This window comes from Populus euphratica, unplaced genomic scaffold (assembly GCF_000495115.2).
Source record: "Populus euphratica unplaced genomic scaffold, PopEup_1.0 scaffold1.1, whole genome shotgun sequence".
Lineage (NCBI taxonomy): Eukaryota > Viridiplantae > Streptophyta > Magnoliopsida > Malpighiales > Salicaceae > Populus > Populus euphratica.
In genome coordinates this window covers 8,109,040-8,135,026 of record NW_011499845.1, presented here as the reverse complement: position 1 = coordinate 8,135,026, position 25,987 = coordinate 8,109,040, and the positions used below count along the sequence as shown (strand labels likewise).

General features: G+C 38.8%; 2 protein-coding genes and 2 pseudogenes across 4 annotated transcripts; 1 reads left to right on the top strand and 3 right to left on the bottom strand.

Moving 5' to 3' along the window:
• Positions 1–652: 652 nt before the first annotated feature.
• On the bottom strand, positions 653–8,969 carry LOC105127077 (uncharacterized; annotated as a pseudogene).
• A 73-nt stretch (positions 8,970–9,042) lies between these two features.
• Positions 9,043–10,339, top strand: LOC105127083 (photosystem II D1 precursor processing protein PSB27-H2, chloroplastic-like). 2 transcript variants are annotated; one of them, XM_011028213.1, is made up of 4 exons: positions 9,043–9,123; positions 9,251–9,372; positions 9,485–9,870; positions 9,944–10,339. In XM_011028213.1, exons 2-4 carry the CDS (start codon positions 9,291–9,293, stop codon positions 10,079–10,081), a joined length of 606 nt encoding a protein of 201 aa, XP_011026515.1. In that variant the 5' UTR covers positions 9,043–9,123; positions 9,251–9,290; the 3' UTR covers positions 10,082–10,339. The 2 variants fall into 2 exon arrangements, with proteins under 2 accessions (XP_011026515.1, XP_011026507.1); XM_011028205.1 differs by having other exon boundaries at positions 9,064–9,166; positions 9,246–9,372.
• A 263-nt stretch (positions 10,340–10,602) lies between these two features.
• LOC105127060 (uncharacterized) lies at positions 10,603–15,444 on the bottom strand (annotated as a pseudogene).
• A 105-nt stretch (positions 15,445–15,549) lies between these two features.
• Positions 15,550–25,216, bottom strand: LOC105127065 (uncharacterized). Of its 2 annotated transcripts, none has more exons than XM_011028176.1 (8): positions 22,426–25,216; positions 21,398–21,530; positions 21,214–21,302; positions 20,216–20,454; positions 18,216–18,302; positions 17,719–17,818; positions 17,368–17,581; positions 15,550–17,289 (listed from the first exon to the last, which is right to left on the bottom strand). In XM_011028176.1, exons 1-8 carry the CDS (start codon positions 24,700–24,702, stop codon positions 16,085–16,087), a joined length of 4,344 nt encoding a protein of 1,447 aa, XP_011026478.1. In that variant the 5' UTR covers positions 24,703–25,216; the 3' UTR covers positions 15,550–16,084. The 2 variants fall into 2 exon arrangements, with proteins under 2 accessions (XP_011026478.1, XP_011026486.1); XM_011028184.1 differs by having other exon boundaries at positions 17,374–17,581.
• Positions 25,217–25,987: the final 771 nt, after the last annotated feature.

Here is a 25,987-nt window from a genome sequence, read left to right as displayed (position 1 = left end):
CCATCGTCTTTCATCCAGGCATCACGCATCCTCAGAAGTTGGACCATAGGACCAGATTGGGAGGGGACAGTTGGTTGCTGGATTGCTAATCATCTAAAAAGAGAAAAAAAAAAAAAAAAGGAAACAAGAACAGGTTGCAGCAGGGAGGATGGCATCGTGTCTTCAGCTGCTGAGCCACTGGCAATGCACAAAATACAATAGCAGCACGTCAAACGGGACATAGGGTATTGTACCATTTTAACACTCTTCTTACTTCCATGATCACATATTCCGATAAAAATTGTCATGGCCCAGGAAATGACCGTGGGAGAGCAAGGTGCTTCCTCCTAGTCCCCTCTCACTCTCATCATTGTTATTAAAAGAAACTAAAACAATAATTGAAATTATTTTAGCAAAAACTACTAATCCTGTACGGAAGTGACAGTAGATCACAATAGTATTTTTTTTTTTTTTAATCATGGTTGAAAGTTTAACAGCTAACTTGAGTTTTCTGAATTTTTCCAAAAAAAAAAAACATCCAATACATTTCAGATGTTTAGTTCATCATTATTTTTGCTATGAAACCATATTAACAGTCCCTTTATTTTTAATTATTTTTTTCTACATTTAAAATAAATCCGACCAGCAACATAACGGATGTGCAGTGCAGACTGAAGGGGCGGAAACATTCATGTGTTTCAATAATAATAGTACAAGGCGGGGAGGACAGGAAAGACAATAACAGAAAAAAAGAGCAGATGATGTCACGAGGGGGTGTTTTTCAAGCTCGGAAAGCAGCAAGGACGATAATTGCAAACACGATAAGTAGTGATAAGATAACGATTGTCCTCTTCAAGGACACCGGGAAATAATTGGCCACGATCAAAACATCACCACCTTGTACAATTTCTAAAAAGCGTGGGTTACCAGATGCCTATTCTCTTGAATCTTTGAAGGGAGAGGATCACAGTTTATATCCTGTCTGAGAGCGACCCAATCACCCATCATTCATCCAGCCATTAACATTACACTCGCCAGTGAAAAAAAAGGTGGAGCATGCACAACGAAACAAGAGAAAATCTTCAAATTACCCGTGACTTTGGAATGGGCGATTTGCTTATATTCCACAGAAGCCAACTACGCGGCATCGTACTAAAGCGTCCAACCACCATGCGACCTGTTGCTTATTCAATTCCAAAGAAAACATCTTCATCTGGCGTCCCGACTTCACTAGCCACTCACACGGAGACTTTTCCTACCATGGAAATCTCCCTTTTCCCATACATCAAATCATATGTCTAGCTAGCACAGATATATGATTGCTTGCATAATCAATGCTGGCAAACTCTGCTTTTCCACGTTTGATGTCCTCTAATGTATAACAATTACTGGACGAGTAACAGGGGACGTGTAAACAACTTGAACCTGTAAAGTTCCTGCGTAACACAAGCTGTGATTACAAACACTGATAAATTAGCATCAGAACACTAACAGGCCTCCTCTTAACTTGAAATTCGGTTAGCAAAAGGCCTACATGAAGTCTAGAAAAAGGAAAAAATGCCCACATGAAGCTTTCCTCAACTTGGTCAGAGATTTGCAGGTCAAATAACAGCACATCAAATTACGTTGTTGTACCTTTTTTTGTCATGACAAATCTACTTGGGTGCTTCGTATTCCCGCAGGCTCTCAATCACAACCTTCTTCCTTGTCTCAAAATCAACCTTGTAGAGATCAGCAGCCGTTGCAAGATAACCATATAGAATCCTGGTTTTTTCCCCACTCCGATCCACCTTCACAAGGCTCGGATTTTTATCATCATCCTTGCCCAATGTCACAGGCTGTAAGGAACCCCAAGCCTTGCGTCCATGATTATCCTTCTCAAAGTATTCTGCCATCCGTATAGCCTCTTTCAGTCCTGATTGATCACCACCAAACATTACAAGAGTAATGCCTAGATGACCATCTCTTCCATACAAGGACTTTGACTTGCCACCCACAAATCCAAGATCTGACCAAACAAGTAAAAACAAACAAAAGAAGGTGTTAAGGGTTGCACTCTTGCAAAATATTGAGTAGATTATGAAACTCATAAGAATCATCATCAACTCTTCTTCCAAGGCTGAACTAAACCAATGGTTCCCATACATTGCATTCATAATTAAGGATTTAGGTCAGAAAAAAAACAATAATAAATAATTCTCAGCCGGAAAGAACAGCAGAGTCTAGAAATATCAGTTAGGAACCGAAGATCATCCAAACGAAAATGATAAGCCTAAATTTGCAACTGCAGTAGCTAATTGCTAGGTAAACTTTGACACACTAAATAAATTTACAGAAGAAAATAGAATAAAACCAGCCTGTTGCTACAGCCTTCCCATTAAACAAATATTAAAACAGAAGACCAAAGAGAAAGAAATTAATAAATCATGGAAACAAAATACAAATAAATATATTACATGGAACGAAGCACAAACAAGTCACTAAACTGTGGTGCAAGACTGACGGTCCCAAGAATCTGGTAACTTGAAGGAATACAAAATAAATATATGTAGCTTGGTCTGCATAAAACAAGTTAGAATGTACGGCCTCAGAAACTGTGTGCATAAAAATTGAAACCCAGCAAGCCACTGGAGGTTCAATTTTGGTTCAATTTTGACACATCTAGAAACACTCAACAATTGAGTCGCCCACCAGGGCCCTAAGGATATTTTGTTTCTCCTTCAGTAATGGATTTGGATGGGGTGGAAGTTAAAACTAAAAAGAACCTGCAACTCTCATCAAAAAAGCCTTAACCTTAGCCCCTGACTGAAATACATGCTCTTCAGTATCATGCAAAAAAGACAACGAACAGAGTTGATGATCTAAACTCTCATCAAAAGCATGCTTGTCATTGCATCAAGCAAAGTAATAAAGCCATTGAAAAGAACAATTAGTTAATGCTTTAATTGAGATCTTCAAACTTGGTGGTTTTAGGTGTTTCTTTCATGAGTCCTCGAGCAACAGAACCTGTTATTGTTTGCAAGTACATATTCTTCTACGAATTTCTGTCTCTAATCTTTGCACCTCAATTCACTTCTCTATAATACTCAAATTACAAATTCCAATCCCCGTGGAACAAGAACAAGAAAAAGTCCCAGTAGCCTTTACAAGCACCAATGTATAAAGGTCATTTTCTTAGACTTTTGATAACAGAATTAAAACTATTTGGTTTTAGCTTGGAGGCCTATGCATGTGCAGTGAGTCCATTATCTCTCTCTCTCTCTTCCTCTCTTTACCTGCTTGCTCTTTTATCTCTATTCCCAACTTCCATCACTGCATTAACTTATTCTCACATCAAATCAACTCTCATTTCATTTCTAAAACACCCACCCGTGACTTGTATCCTGGTCCATTCTTCCATGATGTAGCGCCCAAACTCACAAACCTGCAACTCTAGTACTTTTTAGGTCACCGTTCACAGCACCAGCCTCCATATTTCATTCTTTTTGCTTGCTTTACTAATCCATAATCAGGCACAACATTACAACATCCATTACACTTCATGCAGTTGATTGACCCATCAAATTCAATTCTAAATACAACAATTAGCCACAGAACCAGAAAACCAGCAACCTACAACCCAAATTCTTGCTACTAAAACTTCTCTAGACAGAAACCATCTATTCACAGAGCGGATTATTTAAATATGATCAACATCATAAAGCTTTAGACCAACTGACCCAAGTCTGCAATCAATATACTTATTTACCTCACAATTATCCTTTTGCATAGCGGTTCCATCTCTTAGTTGGGGTAGATGAAAGTTTCTAGTAATATGATGCATTTCTGAGACTTATTAGTGAATGTCCTTTGTGTAGCAGCAAAACTCTTGGAAGCTAGTTACTGCATGTGAAGCCCATGAGCAGGGAAGCGTAGAGTTCAAAATGATTTCTCCTTGATAGTTTTCTCTGAGTTCATATAATGTAAAAGAGAGTGAAGAAGTCAACAAGCACATGGCTGGTCTTCTGGTCGGTATGGCCAGGAAAAAGAAATAAACTACTTAACAAAATTGTCAGAAGTATAAATAATCCTTCATTACAGAAACAACAGCCCTTAAATAGTTAAGCATACCCTAACATGACAAACCCTAGTCCTTAAATACCATAATAAAATAATATGCATAAAGAGACTAGAAAATGGAAAACCCTAACCCAACGAACCAGGTACAGTACTTGCTAAAGTCACCTATCATTCTTAAGCGAGTACTTAGGTTTGATCTCGCATCAAGATATCATCAGTATTTGTAGAAAAAAGTACACGGTGGTGTATTGAGATGTAGCAAGTAACTGGCATCTTCAAGAACTGATGCAAAGTGAGAAGCACATCCTATATAACAGGAGGATTCTATTAAGAAGATAAATAACACTGTATATGGTGCTAGTCACAGAAAGGAACCAAGGGGCACACTATACCTCTCATTTTGCTATCCATTGCTCGGTTTCCCAAACCTTCCATGCGCCCATCTTTACTCTTCCCTGTAATTGTGTTATGAATTATCACCATTGGTGGCCACATAATCAAATCATCCTGGTTTGCCCCTGCTTCATCAGCAGGTAAGAACTGATAGGCCTTTGAGTTATCAGGAGGCATCGAATAATTCCATCTCATTAGAATACAGAGAGCTTTATGTAAGCCCAAGTGATCCACATGCACATCAGCATTATCTGAGCTATACGTGTGCATTATAAAAGCATGCATGTCTGGGAAGTCTTTGGAAGACCTGTAATTTTGCATATCAAGGGCATCGAAGAATAATAATTCAGCTTTCTCTCGGATATTGTTAAGCCTACAAGTTCTAACTAAATGAACAGCAAAGACGCACTCACCACCATATTTTCGATAAGTTAAGGCACAAACAGACAAATAACATGTCAAGCACACACCACAGAGTCCATGCCTTCTGTGCTTCAATCGAGATAAACAATAAACATCAAGAATAATAATCTTTTGATGCTTTCTTCCAAGGAATGATTTCTTAACCCTACTTGTGTGAGGCTAGTAATTTTTACACTTCCTCCCCCATCAATTTCACACGTCCAGTCCCTAAAGCCTTAAAATTCTACAAAACCTAACTCTAACAAAATCATCTAAAGACTTTCCTTTTGCTGTCCTGCACCACTAGTGCGCATGTACTAAAAACAATAAAATAGAAGGGTTATCGGGAACTCCAAAGTTAAGAAGAAATGTTTCGCAAGCATAATGTCAATTCAAACTAAAGCTGAACCTCAAACTAGTTTGATACTTTCTCTTCCATTATGATATATTTTACACCTAAATTATCAATCCATCTTTGCACCTTTTCCCTCTTGACTGCTCCAAACCAGTTACTCTTCAGCATCTTGTACATCCGCAAGTCCATATTGGACAAGGCAAAGCACCTTAAACAGTCCTTGCTTGAATTATAGCTAGTTCATAGCCAACATGCAAACCTCATAATAGTCAGCAAAGAGAAATGGCCCACAAGCAAGACAAAGCAACTTATGGTCAAACAGGCACAAGCAGGAATTGATGCCATCTTGAGATCATAAAAGAGAGGATCTATATGATAAAAGCCTATCATACAAAATGGTCAAAACTCATCTGAAGTAGAAAAGATGAGAAAGGAAGCAAACTGATACCCTATAGATAACTTTTAGGATATTTATATCTTGATAGTGCAAGCATAAAATCCAAGATTTGATGTTATAAATAATATTGCACGAGAAAACTGGCATCAACTGCCTTTATTGGTCAACTAAAGCACCATACAAGGAAATGAAACTATTCATATTTTCCAAATACATGTCCATATATAAAAACCATGAGCATTAAAGGCATTAAATGAACAGCCAACATTTTTTTATGAGGTAAGTATTCCAAATGATTTAGAGTTTATAAGTGTAAAGAAACACAAAAAAACAAAAGTCAACTTGGTTAAGAAAGTTTCACTCATCAAAATGCTCTTAGATGTACATTTTGACCGCCCCTTGAGAATTAAGCAATCCTCAAAGTATAACAATCTGCCAGGTTACACAGGAGAAACAAACCTGTAAACCCATTTGAAAAGGCATAAAGACATGACAGCTAATCTCCTCTTTACAAAAAGTGAAAAAGACAAGGTGAATGCATAAGCTGTTTTCCAACTTGAAAATTGGAAATCAATCAAGGAACTTGCATATGCCTGCAATAAATGCATTAACTTTACAATGTTGTTAAGATCAACCACAAACCAAATCTATACAGGATCTATCACAGAAATTTACAATGTGAGTCGCAATTCAGTAGGCAAGCTGACATTCATAACTCAAGGTAAGCGACTTAATAACAACTATTCTGTGTCAGATGTAAGAACAAGATAACAAGGAAAGCTACAACCAAAAGGCCTACCAATCCAAAGTAGAAAAGGGAAAAAAGAAAAAGAAAAGAAACGAGAAGAAAAGACAAACAGCTAGACTATAACTACAGCTAATCTGCAAATAACTACCAAAACTTTTACACCCCAGTACAGTCTCATATAAGCCAGTTAATGAAAATCTAATAAAGAATATCACACGTGGAAACAAGCTCCAACTACCTTCCTTGATTAATTGAAGTACCAAGCAAAAAACTAGATTTTTTTTCACTTTCCAAATAAGGCATCCTTTTCAAGACTAATCATAAGCAACAAAGGTAGTATATGAACAACCAACGTTTGGAAATTTTGTCAGACAAGTTAACCTGATAATGTAATAGCAAAGATGTGATGAAGTTCATCCAAGTTAAGAATATTTCACGTTCCAGTATCCAATTCAATGCAGTATATATTCTCACCATGCACGGAAATTAAGCAATCATCAAAGGATAACACAAGTTCCAAACAAAAAAGCATCTATAAATGTATTGGCAAAAGCATAAAGAGATGACAGTATATTTTTTATTCTACAAAAAGTGCACATGAAAAGGTGAATGATCAAACTCATTTTCTAACTAGGTTGAAACTCAGACCAGAAACCTAAATTTTTATCTACAATAAGTTTACTAAGCCCATGATGATGTTAGCAGCTGTAGTGAGAACCAAAAGAAATACCTAAGTTCTACCACAGAAAATTACTACTCCAAGTCCCAACTCAGCTGCCAACTTGACATCTATGACAATAAGGAACTTACAGTTGAATAAGAACAATAAAGAGAAGTAACCACGTGACAAAACAAATGAGGCTTTTGCAATAGCCTGTAATTAAACTAGTCTAACAGGAGGAAAGGCCCTTTAACTATCATGTACCAGTCAAGAACTTTCATGTCTTACTACATGCAATAGCAGTGATAATTTATTAATCAAATGTGATTTCTGCAGTTAGTGCATTTCTATCAACATTGCTAGCATCTTACCAGTCTTAGGCCTACCCCTCATGCACTCAGTTAAATAACAGATAATTTCCCTAAGTTGAAAGGAACCGTATCCATATAGAAGTTGACAATAACTGACAGAGGATAACCTTTGATGAAAGAAATCCAGAAATGATTATTCTTCCAGCCCTAATACTCTAGCAACCTACCATACGTATCACCAGGCATATCAGAAGGTTAAAACCCTCAAACTCACTAATCCTAGGATAAAAGTGTATGTAATTAGCAACAAGCTTAAACGCACAGTCGCGCACACAAAAGCCTCACTTACAGGAGGCTTTAGGGGCTGATCAGTCCCGGACAGACCAAAAGTGGAGTATCTTCCCACTTGCAAATACAAACAAAAACTACAAAATAGTTTCTAACCAAACCTGGAGCAACAAATATCCTTTTATACCTATAAACAGAATTTACACTAAACCACTTCTAAACGCATGGAAAACCACTATCTCGCTCCCATTAAACCCAAACAAAACATTCCATAACTAACACACCAACATTTGTAAGCTAAAAACATTCAATAAATACTAAAAAAAACAAAGAAGAAAAGTAACCAACCTGCCACAAGCCACACACAGAAGCCGCCCTTGCTTGCCATTCTCCAAATACTTCTTTCTGTCGGTCTCATTCTCATTAATCACCTTCGCAAAATGAAAAAAATGCTTTCTTTAATTCACTCTGGTTCACTTCACTAAAATGCCTGTTATTATTTCTATTAGCCAACCCTACATCATCACCACTACCGATCCTCATTTGCTTTCCTGCTCTCATTTCACCCGCCACACAACTCGTTCCTGAACCTCGGTTATCCGGGCCCATAGTGTAATTTTTCCCATTTGAATGATTGTTATTATAACTACTACTACTATTCCCTTGCTTCACTGATTCCTCGTCAAATTTCCTCTTATCTTGATTTTGATTCTGGTTTTGAAAACCTAACGCATCAGGGTTCGATGGAGGGAAGCAGGGCCCAGTGGGGAGAAAGTCGAGGTGGCCCCCCCGATGAAGGAACCGCAGCGGAAGAGGAGGACGAGGGAAGTCTTGGTAATCTAGTGGAAGAGCTGAGTAAGAGCGGACGCTGCCGTCGGCGAGCACAATAGTGCGCCGTTCAAGCATGTGAAAGCCGTACGTAGGGGGTGGAGGAGGGCCAAGGTCTGGGAAAGGGAACAGAGGGGCTTGTGGAGGTTGGATTGGGCCTGCAGTAGAAGTAACGGGCTTGGGGGATGGGCCAGTGTTGGGCTTTGGGAAAGGGGTTGGTTTATGGAGTTTCTGGTTGGATTGCGGTGGTTGTGGATTGTTGTTGTTGTTGGTGGCGGTGGATTCCCAACGGGAGTTGCGGTGCGGGACAGGGGTGGAGGAAGAGGAGGAGGAGGAGGGTTTTTGAGTCAAGGATTTGGGGTGGGAGCCACCTGCCATCCCCCGGAAGAATGTGTGATTAGGGATTCTAAATGCATATCAAGATTTTTAGCGGAGAATAGGAGAGGGTAGAGTGCAAGAGGTTTTATTTTCAGCAGGGAGAGATGCTCTGGCCTAGGCCTCTCTCTGAGGATGAGAAAACGGCCTGTTAAAAAAGATGACCCCAAGGCCAACTGCAAGTCGTCCAGTTTTTTACGGAACGACACGTCACCTCGACGTTTTAAGGTGTGTCTTCTGGATAAATTGAACAACTAGTGAAAGACCGTTCTTTACAAGGAGGAAAGGATTGAAAGCGAAGTGTGTGTGGAAGGGAAGGAATCAAGGGTAAAACCACGTATAACTCTGCATCCAATTCTAGCTGGGATTGTGTATTTATTTTGTTTCTCCTTTATCGTTATTGGTTTTCCTCTGAACTCGTTAATCTCCATAGTAAATGCTTGCTGGTTTGTAGGATGCCGCGGATTTAGCTTGGTTGAGTTACAGGAACAAGAATGGCTGTGGTTCTTGGAGCTAAAATATGCTCATTTATCACTTTCAAGACAATGAACAGAACCTCTAAACCTGATATTGACTGTAAGTAACAACTTTAATTCCCTCCCTGTATTCTTTCTTTCGTAGATCAGTATTGACAACGGCGCAACATTCACCTACCTTGTTTGTTGATGGTTTCAATGCAACATTGCAGACAAATTGAATTCTAGGTGTGATGCTGTTCTATCATCTTTGCCAAGTCGTCGACATGTCTTGGTCTTTAGCGCTTCATTTGTTACAGTTCTGACCTTAAATTGCTTTCCTCCACCATTACAAGCACGGGCCAAAGAGGAAGAAAAGGATGACGGAGTTGCTGGGGCCATTAAATCATTGTTTGATCCTAATGAGAAAACAAAATCTGGGAAATTGTTGCCAAAGGCATACTTAAAGGCAGCAAGAGAAGTTGTGAAGAACCTCCGCGAGTCGCTCAAGGAAGATACCAAGGATATTGCCAAGTTTAGACGGACTGCAGATGCAGCAAAGGAGTCCATCCGGGAATACCTGGGCAGTTGGAGGGGACAAGAAAAGGTAGTTCGTGAGGTACGCACCTTCAACTCGTTACCACCGTTCGAAGAGTTGTTTCAATCTGCCACTTTTTACCTTCTTGTTGCAGGAATCATATGTAGAATTAGAAAAGGCAATTAGGTCTTTGGCCAATTTCTATTCGAGGGCTGGTCCATCTGCACCACTCCCGGAAGAGGTTAGGTCTGAGATATTGAATGATTTGAATACCGCTGAAGAATTTTTGTAGAGTGATCAGATGCACATCAGCTAAATGGCCTCCAACCCAACTGGTTTCTCGATGGGAAATCCAGGCTGTGCTCTCTATTTGCAATCACGTCTCTTTCCTTTGAAATACGAACAGAAAAACTACTGTTACATGCTGTGAATTTCTTAGCTATCATTTTTTAGTTCATGCAATCAGGATAATTACAAGGTTGGTCGGTTTGTTTGTTTTTCATTTTAGTATCCATCCAAGAAAGCACGATGGTTTAAGCAAATTCCGCAACTGCTTTCCCTTTCTTTTATGAATCACATCTCTGGCATTACATGCCCAATACAGTATTCGCTGGCTGTGAAAATTTCACTCCACCAGAAAATAGAAGGTTGGGCAGCATTCAACGCGTATGCAATGAGCGAATTCGGGGGAACCAAAATCTCACACCATGGACAAATGCATATTGATTTTCTTTCCAAATTGAATGAGATTGACATGATTTAGGCATATGAATTCCAAAACAAAAGCACTGTAAATTATAAATATGAGAAGTGATAAAAAGGAGGGTTTTGCATTTGCCAATTCATTCTCATATAAATCACAAAACCATTAGAATCTGCACTTGGAAAGCAACACATTCCATTCCGCTTGAAAAGATACTAGTAAAGATGTACATGGGCATTTCATATGACTAGAGAAAGGTACTGTATCCGACAAATAGAAAAATTCACTTAATTGCCTAGTCTAAACCACAGTGGAACAACTTGGCAATCACTAGAAATCAAGTCACCTAAGGCCACATTTCAAGAGCTCTCGGTGTACATTTCCCAGAGGCCACCACCAAGAAGCTTCAATAAAGTGACAGGTGAGAACGGACAAGTAACAACTACGAGCTCAAAAATTTATTCTTGACAAATACACATCTTCCCTGCTGCTCCCTCCTTTTCCCTACGCCACGAGTAAAACAACGTTTGGAATACAAAAACATCAATTCATTACGAGTTCCTAATACAGCTAACCATACGGGCAGTAGCCTATCCTTCACAACATCCATGTCCCCGTATTGGACTGCATCAGCAAGAACAGTAACTTGATCACTTTCGGTTTATCATATAAATAAATGGCGCTCAACTGACTATCATAACGACGAACTGGCAGAGATCACAAACATGGATCTCATGGAGGATGCTTGAAGACAATGCATCCAAAGTCACATCACCTTCGAATTTAAACCATCATTCTTAAAGTAATAATGAATCATCACGATCTCGAGAGAACCCCCTTTGAGCAGCACATAACAAATCATCTTTAGAGTTTTCATTGCAAGTGTTATGTGGACTGGTCAAAAAAACCTTCTACTGCTAAATAACTCTACAATATGCCATGAAAATTGGCTTCCTAATGGATAGTGAACATGCTAAAAAGGTAAGAAAAAGAAAATGCAAACAAGTGATAGGAAATGATTTGTAAGGTGCTACCAGCCAATCTAGGAAATCTTGCTGAAGCAATTTTTAAAAAATTATGGTTTCGTAGCTGCAAAAACTTTGATACAATGATTTGCTCATGAAGAACTGAAGAAGAATCTTATACTAAGGGGACAAGTCACAAAGTCACATATCAAGTTGAAAAAGGAGAAATGATGTCAAAGCAGGAACTTTTTGAGATCCACAAAGTAGAAGCACACCGTACTCTTTCATTAATGTAGCCACAAGATGAAAGGGGAAAAAAAGGAATCGAAACTGGTGCAGTGCATTGCACTTGTAAGACTATTTCTCATCTTTAAATCAACTTCAAAATTTGGAGTATGTTTACAAGGGGAGATGCTTTCAATCCCAGTGTAGTCACAGCTGAAGAGGAGAAATCAAACCTTGGCACAGTCCCGAGGCGAAGTGAGTCATATTCTGTTGCTTGTCGAAGAGCCCTGGCAAAAGCTTTGAAGGTTGCCTCAATAATATGATGAGAATTTCTTCAGCAAGCTGTGGTCCACATTGGAACATTCTTTTATAAATATAAATTTGACAGCAAACGGGATTAGAAAAGCTAGATAGCTAATCAATACAAGGAAAAATGCAAATTATAAAATTAAAAGGGAAAGACGGTAACAAAAAATAACAAGCAAGCCAACTTCTAAAAGATTGAAGATTGCAGCAAAGTTCATGGGAAACCTCCAGTACTACCATTGTACAATCTTGGTACATCTCTACACCAGATTGTGATGTGTGTTCAATTTGCCATATCATACAAGTAACGTAACCATAAAACCATCACATAATGTTTCAATTACATGAGTAAATGTTAGGACCAATATCTGCCACTCTTTCTACATTTTATGCTATAATGGATCCAAATTAAACTTGAGGAAAACCTACGTTTAATTCTAATGCAACCCTTCCACCAAAAGGAGATGTACTCCTATCACATCCTTATACCTTGCTAATTCTTCACAGGATTCTGATCAGCTTTGTTACATATATTGGGTTCTCTACAAGGAATCTAAGCCATTCTTGTCCATAAACTGTACTTTGAACCACTTCTGGGTTTGTCAGTTGACTCTAGTTATTAAAACAAACGGATGGCTTTGAAGAGAGGAGTGAAAGAATCATTTTGTTTCTATAAAATCTAGAAAAGATGGGAAACAAAATATATTAGAGAGAGCACAAGTGAAGTATCAAAAGACTTTATCATGCGAATGTTAAACTTATATAAAATTAGTTGAAAAAAATGGAGAAGTGACCGGGTTTAGGGTGGAAGTGTACCAAGTTAACAGTGCAACAGGAGCTCTGGGGTTTTTCTTCTTGTTTTTTTTCTTTTTTCTTTTTCAAAGGCTATAATGAGAGAATATTAATAATCTAATTACAAAGATAGTGAAGACTGTTTGCATGGACAGTCAATAGCACTGGAATGCTTCAGGCTAAATTGAAAAATTTAAGCATTACATTATAGTGTTACCTGCCGAATGTGTGGCGTCATACCAGTAGTATTCGCCAGTGACTGGAAAAGGTGTTCCACCAGCTAAAAACAGACATTTAAAATTAATCATGAATATCATTAACCATTTAATCTTAGAAAATGGAAAATTTTGAAAGAAGAAACCAGGAGAAAGGTGTTCAACAATCAAAATAATAGATCAGGTTAGAAATTCCGAGGTGTGAACTTTATCCGCATCAAATTGTCTTGTTGAGGCTTTGACCAATATACAAGAGTTGGCAACAGGCAAAAGAACATGAAATCACTGTTGCAGAAGTGAAGAAAGTAAAGTGGAGCACCTGAGTATCATATGTTCCAACTCTCTGAGTAGGAATTTGCAAATCATAACCTAACTATGGCCGGCAAACTCAATTCAATACAAATATGCATAACTTAAAAAAGAAAAAAAAAGCATGATATGATGGAAAGCTAATCCTACTTCTTAAGTAAGTACTGCCATATGATTTACAAGCACTATGATTTTAGTCTCGACTTCCATGATACCTCTGCAACCTCTAAGTCCATTTCATAAATAAAAAGAGTTATGATCATGGAACTGAAACTCTGATATTGCTCTTCTCCACTTTAAAATGAGCAATGCCAAGCAAAGTGGCAGGTGATGCAACTGTGCAATTCCTATTAAGAAGTTGCACCCACAAATCACGACCACTTAACCACAAGCATGGGTGTTCAGCGTGCACAATGACAATCACAAAGTCACACCACCCACAAATGTGATGGCTATTTCACTCCCAACCCAGCAAACCCATATCACATGCATACAAAAAAATTTCATCACACAACTAAATCAGTGGTAGCATCTAGCAATGCCCATGCATTTAGCACATAAGTATATGAGTCTACATGGTCATGCTATAAGGCACTCAACAAGCACGGTGACACAAATTATGTTTAGTATCTCTCTTCCAAACTTCCACCCAACCCCACCCTTAGTGACCTCATAACGTGTTAGTCCATTTCACACTTTAAAAGCATCATAACGATGCCATTCTTCTTCATTTTCCAAATCAAGCAATCTTAAGCAAAGTCGCAAGGGATTCAAATGTGCAATCTTCACCATGCTTATTGCATATGCGTGAGCGAAGATCGCATGCTCATGGACTAGGTGTTTGTCTGTCTTAGAGGGTAACGGTACAGGTAGAGGTGTAAGCTTTTAGAGAGGTGGAAAAGAAGGAGTTTTTTTTCATTAATAGCTGCATGGAGATATTTATATGATAACTAAGCGCATAACTTACCAAGGAAACATGTATTAATGCCTCATCAAGAGGAGCTGAGAAGTCGCCAAACCGATCGATTTCTTTCCTATCCCCAAGCGCTTGCAGCAAAGCCTGCAGAGGCAAATTTTACATATTGCCTCTCATTCATTTCCCAGAAATATAAACTCGAAAATAAAAAAAAAAAGAAAAAAAGAACTGATGATTCATGCTTAATTTTACAAATACAAGTTTCAAATAAAATAGAAATTAAGTAGGAATAACAAAAATAATCAATATATAACACGCAAAACCAGGGGGAAAAAAGAGAAACTACAAAAAGAGAAAAGATAATAGACAGTAACAGACAGTTCCAATTGCAAGAGCAACATCTTCGTTAGTGTGATGATCATCAATGTGAATATCGCCAGTTGCCCTCACATGCCATCAAAAAGCCCGTGCGAAGAAAGTTGCTAAGAACACAAACCAACTAAATAATTATAAGAAAAAAAAACTATAAATAGTAAAATCCAAATTTCCAAATGAAAAAAGGCAAAAAGAAAGATAACTAACATCTAACATGTGATCAAGAAAGGGAATGCCAGTAGTAGAATCAGCAATTCCAGTCCCATCCAAGTTAAACTGGACCGAAACATTCGTTTCATTAGTGACTCTCTTCACTTCCCCAATCCGAGCACTTGCTGCTGAACACCACCCAAAAAAAAAAAAATTGGCAAGATAATGTGGAAAGAAACTGATGAAAATAGTTGTTAATAATAATGAGATTTGTCCGGGATTCGATTGGAGAAGAAGTGGTTAGAGAGGAACGGTAGGCCTGAAGTGGTTTTGAGGTTGTAGTTGTAGTATGAGAATTCATTAGTAAAGGAGTCGAAGAAAAGAACGGGTGGGGGAATTGTCTTTGGAGATGACGAGGGACCGGCACCACCTCCATTCCACTCGTTTCCAGCCCATTTCCCAACTTCATTAACGAGTCGCCCACATGAAGGCACCAGAACCTGTAACGGCGTCGTTTTACAACGGTGGCCTTTTTCTCCCTTGCCGTTTTACCTGCTTAAATTGATTGATTATAAATAAAAGTACGGTGTTTTTAAACATCTTCCGCCCAAAAATAACCTCACCTGCTCCACAGAGAGCACTACTATAAATCAGAAGGCTGAGTACGAACTTCGAGAGCTTAGTTTCCATAAAGACCCATGAGAAGTAAATAATATGATATTTTTCAAACTCAATGGAGAAGGGCAACTCGGAAATGACCTTAAATTTATGAATCAAGTGCAGGCATCATGGGAAAAGGAGGAATGAGGAGGAAACAAAAAGGTTAAGTTATAATTACATGGGAATAGAGTTCAAAATCTTTCTCCAACCGCCTACGTCATGTGTCTAGATGTTGTCATATGAAAAATGAAATAATACACGACTTAGTAAGAAACTCGGAATTTGGATATCGGCAGATTCAGAAATGTACACACTGCATTGCATGAATACATTGATCATCAACACTTGAACATCTCCACATATCTGCCACCGGCCTCCGCCATTGCCCGCATTTCACGACAGTAGATTCTCCTCCTGCTTCAAGCAGATATGACACCTGATAATTCCATCAAGAATTACAACTCTATGGTATCAAAATTTATCTTGGTGCTTGCCATAGTTCAAACTGAATCTTGAAAATCATCCTCAGAAATGGTATTGGTGCTGATTGCAACGATTGATGGTGCTTCTTTATGCCAAAACAGTGCCCTAACAATCACCAACCAGTTGGAGCATTCCAAGTTCCGCGTGAAAGTTGAGCACAGAAACACATAGCGGGAATTTTGTGGAAGTGTTTGTGTCAGATGGAGCCAGATTCGATTTTCCCTTCACTTGCATCAATCACAGAACTCTCCTCCGGCAATGCAGCTCCTCCACAATACATTGCATCAGAAACAGCCTCTGGAACCACGTCTAATTTGATTCCCTGCTCATGGCCAATTTCACTATTTGGGTTAGGCTCGATTTGCATGTTATTCTCCTCAGCACCACTGAATCCAGAAACAGATACAACTGAAATTTCATTAACCTTCTCGACAAGGTTTTCTTCACTTGTCTTCTCTATGGAAGGGACAGCTTCAAGAGATACCATATCGACACTTCCTGTAGGAATATCACCCAAATCACCATCATTACAAGCCACGTTATTTTTTACAACTGAGGAATCTGATAGGGGCATGGTTTCCATCTTCAGTGTAATCTCCACAGACTTTTCCTCTGATTGAGGATCAGCACATCCACTCTCTTCTACTGGTTTTGAAACTTTCAGTTCCCCAGACACAGACTCATTGAGAATCAATGAATGAAATAGATTGATTACACCCACTTTACAAGATTGATCACTGTCTTTGGCAGGAGAAACCGTTTCAGATTTATTTTCCTCTTGACTGTCACCACTGACGTTCAAGATTGTTATAGAAGCAGACCTCAGTAGCTTGCCCCCTGATTCAGAATCAGCAGATGAAGTCCCATCAAAAGGTGCTGCATCTTTAAGTTCACAAGAAGCATCTAAAGAACCACTAATCACCGAGGCATCGCCTAGGGAAGCACCTGGAAGTTGGGTATCTGTATCCACAGCTGCCACATCTCCCTTGAAACAAGTCAGAGAGGTATCTTCAACAGGAGAATCTGATTTGGATTTAACCATCTCATGTACATCATGAGTTGTATAGGAGACACTTTCACTTTTCTTATCCACAGCAGATTGAACCAACCTGTCCTCTGATTTAGATTTTTTCTGTATGGTTTCCTGCTTGAGTGGCACCGCACTTTGAAGTCCATGAGACACATCCAAAGAACTATTCAGAGTAGAGACATTGTTCGAGGAAACATCAGGGCATTGGGAATCAGAACTAGCACTAGCCACTTCATTTTTCCCAATCGAACATTCCAAACCACTATTATCACAATCATGAGCATCATGCCCAGCCGGAGAATCTGCATCAGATTTATTTACTACAGTTTTAATACATTCACTGTCTTCTTCGAACTCCATCTGGTTTGCACCTGTTGAAGGAAATGCAGATCAATAAAACAGGACATAAATATAAAGTTAAAAAGAGAAAATTGAACAAAGCATCTGACCAAAACCTATGCTGGTACTCTTTCCATCAATATTTTCTTGCCTGAGCTCCTTCTGTAACATATCTATACCAGGGAACACCAACATATTCATAGACTTCAATTCTTGCTTGAGTAATTCATCAAGAGTAGTGAAACCAAAAACATCTGTCCAAGTATGCATGAGTTCAGAAATTGCAGGGATAATCAGTTTCTCAACCTTCAGAGAGCATAGTGTCTGAGAAGAAAGAAAAAAAATAATTGGATGATCAACAGATAGCAGGGAAAAAACAAGCCAAAGGCAAGACAAATAAGAACTTGTAGTTTCAATAGTTTAAACATGTAAATACTAGCAAAAGAGTTCTTATTCCTTACCGATTCAATAGCATAGAAAAGCCGACGAAACATCCCTTGACGCCTGTACATATGGCGAGTTCCAATAAATGGCATTTCTGCCAACCGAGTTCCGTGGAACCTAACCAACCAAGGATGGTGCCATTATCAGAATTCAACTGAAGCAAATCTACACTCAAACACACACACACAGCAAAGTCGTTTTCAAACTGAACACAATGTCCTCCATACCAAAACCTAACTTAGTAAAACATACAAGTATTTGCTACATTAAATGACAGGGGAACCAAAGATGTATAGACAATAGACTCGTAGAGTTATCTATAACAAGAAATTAATAAAAGACAACAGTCTTAAGAAGAGAATGACTCCTGCATAACATGCGATCATTATTTTCCAAACAAGAAAATCTGATTCCGGGAATTGCAGTCACTCACTTTTTAAAAGAATCTAGAAGACTCCATTCAAAAGTTAGAGATTGCACTAGGAATAGCAAGCAAATGACCATATATTAGAACCTGATGGATGCAGCAGATATTATTTCATCACCCCTTTCCAGAATGACAGCATAAAAGCCACCAAAATTCAGCCGGTAAAAGTTTGATCTGAAAAAAATAATGACAATTAATGAATGGCTCGAACAATCAGCAAAGCTTTAGCAACCTCCAGGGAAAAAAGAAAGAAAGAAAAGCAGAGGGTCACTGATGCAGTAATACCAATAAAAATATGAAGAGACACTGGCACCACAAAGTAACTAGAGCTAATGGGTCACACAGAGCAGTCTCAAATCAATGTATTGCTATTAAACCAGAGACAAAAGCACATATTTTGGCGCCCAATTTGAGAGAATGGTGTGAAGATGGCTAGACCATGCTCAACAATTGAAATAACCTGTGCTTTCTACATGGGCATAAAACATGTGTAGATGATTCATGCACAAGTTGCCTTCCTCATGATTCTCTCTTCAACAAGAGCTGCACAGTGACAGATAGCAAGACAAGGAAGCTTATCCATTCCATTGGTTACTCCCCCATTTCTTGGGCAAATTAAGCAGGGTACTGCATATCCCTGGCCACTACCAGATAACTCTAGTCTAGCACTGTGATCCTGGACGGCTCCACCTTAGAAGCATTAACCCACCACTCGTAATGTCACTTGAGGATATCACTTAGGCATGTGATCGATTAGATGCACTGCACCAGCATTAATCCAGTAATGCAAAGGCAGTTTGAGCTGCTAAGAAAGATTTCAAAATCCCAAGCCCCTCCCCCGCCTTTTTTCCTCATTAGCAGCTGTGCGTTTTCTTTTTGCCAGCCCCATGTTACCCTCATGAGTCACAGATGCCTAAGGATTTTGTGCTCCCCTATTAATGATATATTCTTACACAGAACTCTTGCACCACATTTTTAACAAAAGTCATAGTATGAGGTAATTTCTAGCTAGAATGTAATTCCATCTGGTTGACTCAGGTTATAAGGAAATATGAACCGCGTGGCATTATTATAAGACTAGACTGATATTTAGATGCCCTGTGCCTGGTGAGTAAAAAAGAGAGACTATGCTGAAATCCAAGGGACAAAAAGGTGGCTTGGATTAAAGACACAAGACATAACTGGGATTGACATAACTGCCACCAGCTACTGGGATCAGTCTTAAAACTAGCCCCATGGTGAGCCAAGTATAAAGGCTCGAATTATTTTTTCTGTGGAAGTTAAGACTTGAACTAATTCCAATTCCAATTCTACTGGTTTTTATGCATGCATCTGCCCGAGCAAATCTCAGCTTGATGCTATTAACAAGAAAAGTATACAGGTTCAGTACTTTTAAGTTCGTTTAGAAGGTGTTTTGCTCCAGATTGGATTGAGTGAGCTGGGAAACCAAAAAACACCAAGTGATTGAGCCAAAAAAGATCCACGAAAAATCCTCTACATCAGACATGCAACTTGTAAATCCATGCTCCTATGGTCTAAGCTTAGCAAATTACCACCTCCCACAGGTGCATCTGATGGTTCATTCTATGCAAAGGTATACACAACTTGAATATGCAAGGAAGTCTAATCTCCTTGTTGACATACACATACTTCTTCCTAACAATTGGCAATGCAAATCACATTAAAAACTTCATAAGATAATATCTAACAGCATAGTGATTCCAGTAAAAAAAATGTAAGTTATAATACTTAACAGCTAGATACTTTGAAACTGAGTATTCATATCCAAGAAGCTATTTATGTTAAATGAAAACACAACTTTAACGCTGTTGATCAACTTCATCATAAACCAGACGAGAATTGCAGCAAAATCCAAAACACTGCATTCAACAAAAACTGCCTCAAGACCAAACCAATTGTCAGTAATTATGCACAAACAAGTTTTCAGAGTGTATACTATTTTAAACCATAAATGCTTCATGCATCCATGCTCACAAATGTATGCGATAATATAGCCACAATTTTCAATCAAAGTAGAATGTCTAAAGACATTCATTCCATGTTGTTTGAGAACTGAGAATGCTTACCCGCAGTTGTAGAGAACATTCTGAATTAAATTGATCCCGCTCCTCCTATCAACAACTGGCAAAAAGCACTCGTCCATGACAGACAAAGAAACAGCCAGCTTTGAATTGCACTCCACCCTTTGTGGAAGTCCTTGGAGAGAGGCATCAGAATCTGCATCTACTCTATGAATTAGAGACCATGAAAACCCAGCATCTAGTTCATGTTTGACCCCAAGATACTTCTGCAACTGTTCAAAGAGCTGTACAAGCAATAAAAGGATTCATCAATACAGCAAATCTTTTGCAAATATAGATGATAACAATGTAGCAAAGACCAACCAGCAAGAGAAAAAAAAGTGTCACCGACTGACAAAACCAGATGTATTTTATGGATTACAAACTAATAAAAAGATGTCCCTAGATCTAAGATCTTAAAATGCATAAGCTACAGAGAGATTCAAAGAAAGGTTTCTGGTTTTAAAGGAAGAGTAACGCTTCCATAAAACATTTTTGAAGGTTCTTGAATATGAAATTTCTTTTGCAATAGAATCTAATTTCCAAAACAACAAATGCTCTAGACCAAGCTTAGACCTGGATGGCAGTATGCTACAGGATACTGGATTACCAACACCAAATCCATCGTGTGATGACACAAAAATCATGTGCTACCCTTTGAAATAAACAAAGCAAAAGGGAAAAGGAATTGGAAAGCTAAGAACTCAATAGCTTCCTGATTTAGCATTGGTATTAACCAATGCCTTGATACAGTTGCTGAAATAGTGAAGCCCAAAATCCTACTCATAAAATTACAAATGTTTCACAAAGCTAAAAAACCTAATAACCATTACTCTGCAAAATCATGAAATTAAAAGGTTTTGCGCAAAATATTAAATTACGATCCTCATATAGTCTAAAGTACAAGTAAGACTAACTCAATCAAAATCATGAAATTAAAATATTAAAATCATGGAAATTGCAGAAAAAGATAACTCAAATTCACCAAACCCCTGAAAAATTACCTCTCTGCATTTCTTCTCACAAAACCTAGCAACTGGACTGTTGGTGTCAACGGAAAGAGCATCAAACTCCTGTGTGCATGAACTGTGATCTACAGAGACATGCAAAGTTAATGTCCATGAAAACAGAACAAAGATATGCATAGAAGCAGAAGATTTCAAACCAAAGAAGAAAAAGGACGGGTACATTTTTTTACACACAGACTACAGGTGAGCAGCTTGGAGACTGTTGTATCATCTCCCTGGGCATTTTTATCACTCGCTATCCCACAGAATTTGCAAGTACAATTTGGACAGTGCCAATCACCTTGGGGAAGCATCTGCAATGAGAAGACAAATATGAGTACTTTGAATGCCAAGGCCAAAACAAATGGAGGAAAGCAAAGCTACTAAGCACAATTATTAAACAAAAATGCTAGCGTAGCCAATAAATTCCTGTGTTATTAGCAAGTGGATTAAACTTGCCCCCTACTTTTAAGGTGCAAGTTGAACCCAACCCCAAAAAGGAAAACCAAATGCTTGATGGGTGTTTTACTCAGAATATCATTTGGAGTGTGTAATAATCAACCTTATCATTCATTATGTGCAAGTATTTTTCCAGTGACAACCATCTAGTAAGATGGTTTACCTTTGTTGGGATTGTCCCAAATGAGCAACCAAAATGGTTCATGTGAATTAAACCAAGCTCACATGCAAGTGGCAGATCTAGGACTGGGTTGTGAGATAACAAATAGGTGGATTTCTTAAATTTCATTATTCCCAAGTGGAGTGATATATTTCATGTATGAAAATGCAAAATCCAAGCATCTGTAAAGTTTCTACCATCAAAAAACATGTATCGTTATTCTTTCTGTCCAACCCAACTATAACCTGTATGATGTGGTGGAGCCAAGGGGACCATTTATAGGGCACAATTACTAAGCATACTTTTGGGTAATTGAACATAAGAGCACGCAAAAGATATAGCCTCAACCAGAAATACATACATACAAACACACATACACATACATACACACATACACATACATGTGTGTGTGTGTGCGCACCAGTATTATCGCATCCAACTCCAGCCATTTACTTCTCCCATCCTTTTGTTCCCATACCATTCAAGACTGTGGGATGGAAAAAAGAGGCCACATGGGAAACATCATGGAGAAAACAGGAGACACCAACATGATCACAAAGTCAAAGTAAAGAACATGCCACTACACATACCTTTATATCTAAGCAGCTCTGATGAAATGTTGATGGACAGCCATCACAACACATCAAATCTCCACCATCTCCACAGAGGCCACATGTATCATCATTTGGATCGTTACCATCAACATCTACAGCTTGAAAACCAAGGCGTTTAACTGATTCCTGCCTATTCCATGCTTCAATCTGGCAGTCCAAGAGAGAAACACCAGAGTCTAGATATATATTTTGAAATGGCTGGCGCAGTTTGCTCCCTGCATGGATCTCAAACTTCGATACTGTGAGGATTTTGCTGCAGCAACCACAATGAATTCCATCTCTTGTAAGCCACCCTTCCAGCATCACTTTTGTTCGTCGACGATTCATGTAGCACACCTTTTCACTCAACTTCACAGTTCCACAGTCAATCAACCAGGAGAGGAGTGTCCGTTTCCCTGAATATGGAACAAATCCATCACCATCCAGGAATGTGCCCTCATTAGAATTCCGTACCAACAACATACATCTGCCCAGTTTTCTACTTTTACTTCCCAGAAGAGAATTGGACCCAGATGATGGTTTCTCAGTGCTGTTGTGTAAATGATGCGTGGAACTCTCACTTACTGAGTTTATACTGACAGAACCATTGCCACTAATTCTGCTCTTCAATGACTTTCCAACCTGCTTTACAAAGGAGCTTAGTTTCTCTTCACGACTACCACTGTCCAGGCTCTCCTCATCATACCTGGTACTTGACTTTCTTACAGTAGTATCTCTTGCATCCTCACTGTCGCTGACATCTCTTTTCTTCCTTTTCAATTCTTTCTCAATCTTCTTTTTTGTCTTTCTTGTTAGTTGGCTGAGCACATCATTTGATAAAGGCATAAAGGGAGAACCATCACCTCTGGATCTTGCCTCAGCCTCATCTAATTGCTTTAGAAGGGCATCATATGCCTTGATTATGGACCAGTAAGCTGTTCCAGTAGGATTTATATAAACTGCATCAAGGTAGTCTCTGTTCCTTCTAGGCCTATAGTCTATTGACCAGCCTGAATTCAGAAGCATCTCCCTTATCCGTTCTCGCAGCTTCTGTTTTTCCGTGCCACTACCTCGCTTAACTTTTCCTTCTTTAATTCTAGTTTCTGGGTGCTGGTTGTAAGGGGTTTTTTCATCTTCGCTGCTTGTCCCCTGCTTGTCCCCTGTTTTTTTGTCTTCGTGCTTTGGTCCCAGCTTTAACGATGCATCACTGTCATCAGAATCCATGTCAAGGTCCTTGCTTTTCTTTGTTACCAATGGTGTCTTCATAGGATTGTGAGCTTCAACTTTCTTTGGTCCCAACTTCAACAATGTCTCACTGTCTTCTGAATTCCTATCACTGACTTTACCATTCTTAGTTGACACCGATTTCTTCATATTCATTGTATTCTTCTCTGTCCTGGAAACTGAACCAGCTTTATCAAGGCTTTTAGGATCAGAGTAGACAGGAGGACGAATTAGAGCATTCTTCTTCACAGATTCCTCTGCTCTCAAGACCTTTCTATTTCCCTCAGCTTCCAAAAGATCATAACTATTCAAATACCCACCAACCTTCTTTTTCTTGTTGACCATCACCTTTAAAACACCATTTTTCCCCTGAACCCGAATGGGTTCATCAGAATCATAACTATCCCTCAAAAATGACAACGACGACCGAACTCCAACCCTAGCACCTCTCTGACATGGCCCACTTGACCTCTCAAAATATGAACCCTTTCTTCTATCAATAACAGCATGCCTACTGGAGCCTGACTCGTATTCCCTTGCAATGCCACTTCTCCCTGGCATCATCGGCCTGAAATACCCTCTCCCTTCAATTCCACCATCATCAAACTGCTGCCTCCTCGACATTTCCAGGCCATTCCCATCATACTCATCAAACCCAAACATATCCAACTTATTCCTCTTCATTTCACTCAAATCCCCCACATTCCTACCAATCAAACCAACCTCGTTACGCCTAATATCCTCCCCTCTGCTTCTCTTCCTGCCAATATAACTCTCTTCATAACCGCTCAAACCATTGCATGCCCTCGATGTTTCAGGACCTACCCTCCTCCGCGGTGGCATTAAGAACTCGTCACTAGACCCTGAATCACTGTATTCCACCCTAAGCCTCCTTTTCTCTTTCTTTGACTCAAAAACCTTATGTGAACCAGAAGACCCCGCGCCTCCCACACCATCATTACCTTTCTTTCTCACAATCAAACAACCTGAAGAACTCCTATTCTTCACTATATACCCAGATGGGTCACCAGATCTCCTTCCCTCTTCCATAAAGACAAAAAAAAACCCAAAAACCCTAACTTTCCAAAATTCCCTTCAAAATCATCTCAAAATATAAAATATTTCCAATAGGAACAGATTTTATAGTCTAAATCTATCTCAAATCACAATATCAAAGTAAACGCCACCAGATCTGATGCCACTAACTATAGAAAAAAGTCGAGGATTTGGGTTTTCAGCGTTATTACCGAGAAAAAGAATAGTAGTACCTTGCCGGATTTTGTAAGCGGGAATCTAAAAGCGGTGCATCACCGTTTGCTGACGTAACTTTCCGATGAAGAAAGCAATGGAGAGGGGGGTATGTTTATTTTTATTTTTATTTTTATTGAGGAAGTAGGGGTGGCCTGTCTAAAATTATAAGCAAAGAAGCCAGTAAGCCATTAGCTTCCTGTTACTGTTATGTTATTTCTTTTTCTTTCTGTTTCTATTTCCTTTTTTCTTTTTTTTCTTTTGGTCTTTTTTTCTCTTTATTGCATGCATGTATGTCTATTTCCCAGTTTTCCCTCCAACTCTCACTGTGGCGTCACCAGTCTTATTTTGGCAGGTGGAATGGTGCCCGGGCTTCTTATGACGTGGCCAGATCAGAGCCGGATGACTCAGATGGTGGTCCTCTTGTTAGATAGGTGACGTAGTATTGCGAGATGGAGCGCGTGGGGAGCAGGAAGGACGACAGTAGATTGGGTGGATTATAGTTGGAGAACCTGGACTTTGGTTCCCTTTGATGAGATCAGGTTGTTCCGGTTTGATTTTTATAATTAGCTCTTATAGTAATACCTAACAACCACAACAACGTTGTTAAGAATATATATGTTTTCTACAATATATGAAAAATATAATATAAACTTGAATTGTTAAAATAAATTGTAAAATCATTAAAAAATAAATTCATGCATGATTTATACACGCAGAAAAGATAATCTCTACTGCTATTTTGCCGCAAGAGTTTGAATCTCGAAAAAAAAAAAAGGAACGAATTATCCGAACATCAATAACTTGTCAAGACTTGATCTCCAATCCTGTAGTATGTAAAAGCGACGTTAAAAATGCTTTGAACATAAAAAAAATTAAAAAAGCCAATGTGAACTCGGGAATGTATCTTCTTCTTTTTTCTTTTCTTTCCCCTGAGACCGCTCTTTTCACTACGAGTACAAATCTGATTTAATATTGAATTGGATAAATTTGATGAGCAACGCCAAAAAAAATAAAAAACTTTGATGAATTGACATTAAAATAAAAAGTTTTGGTAAAATAGTATAATTTCATCATATTGGTTTTA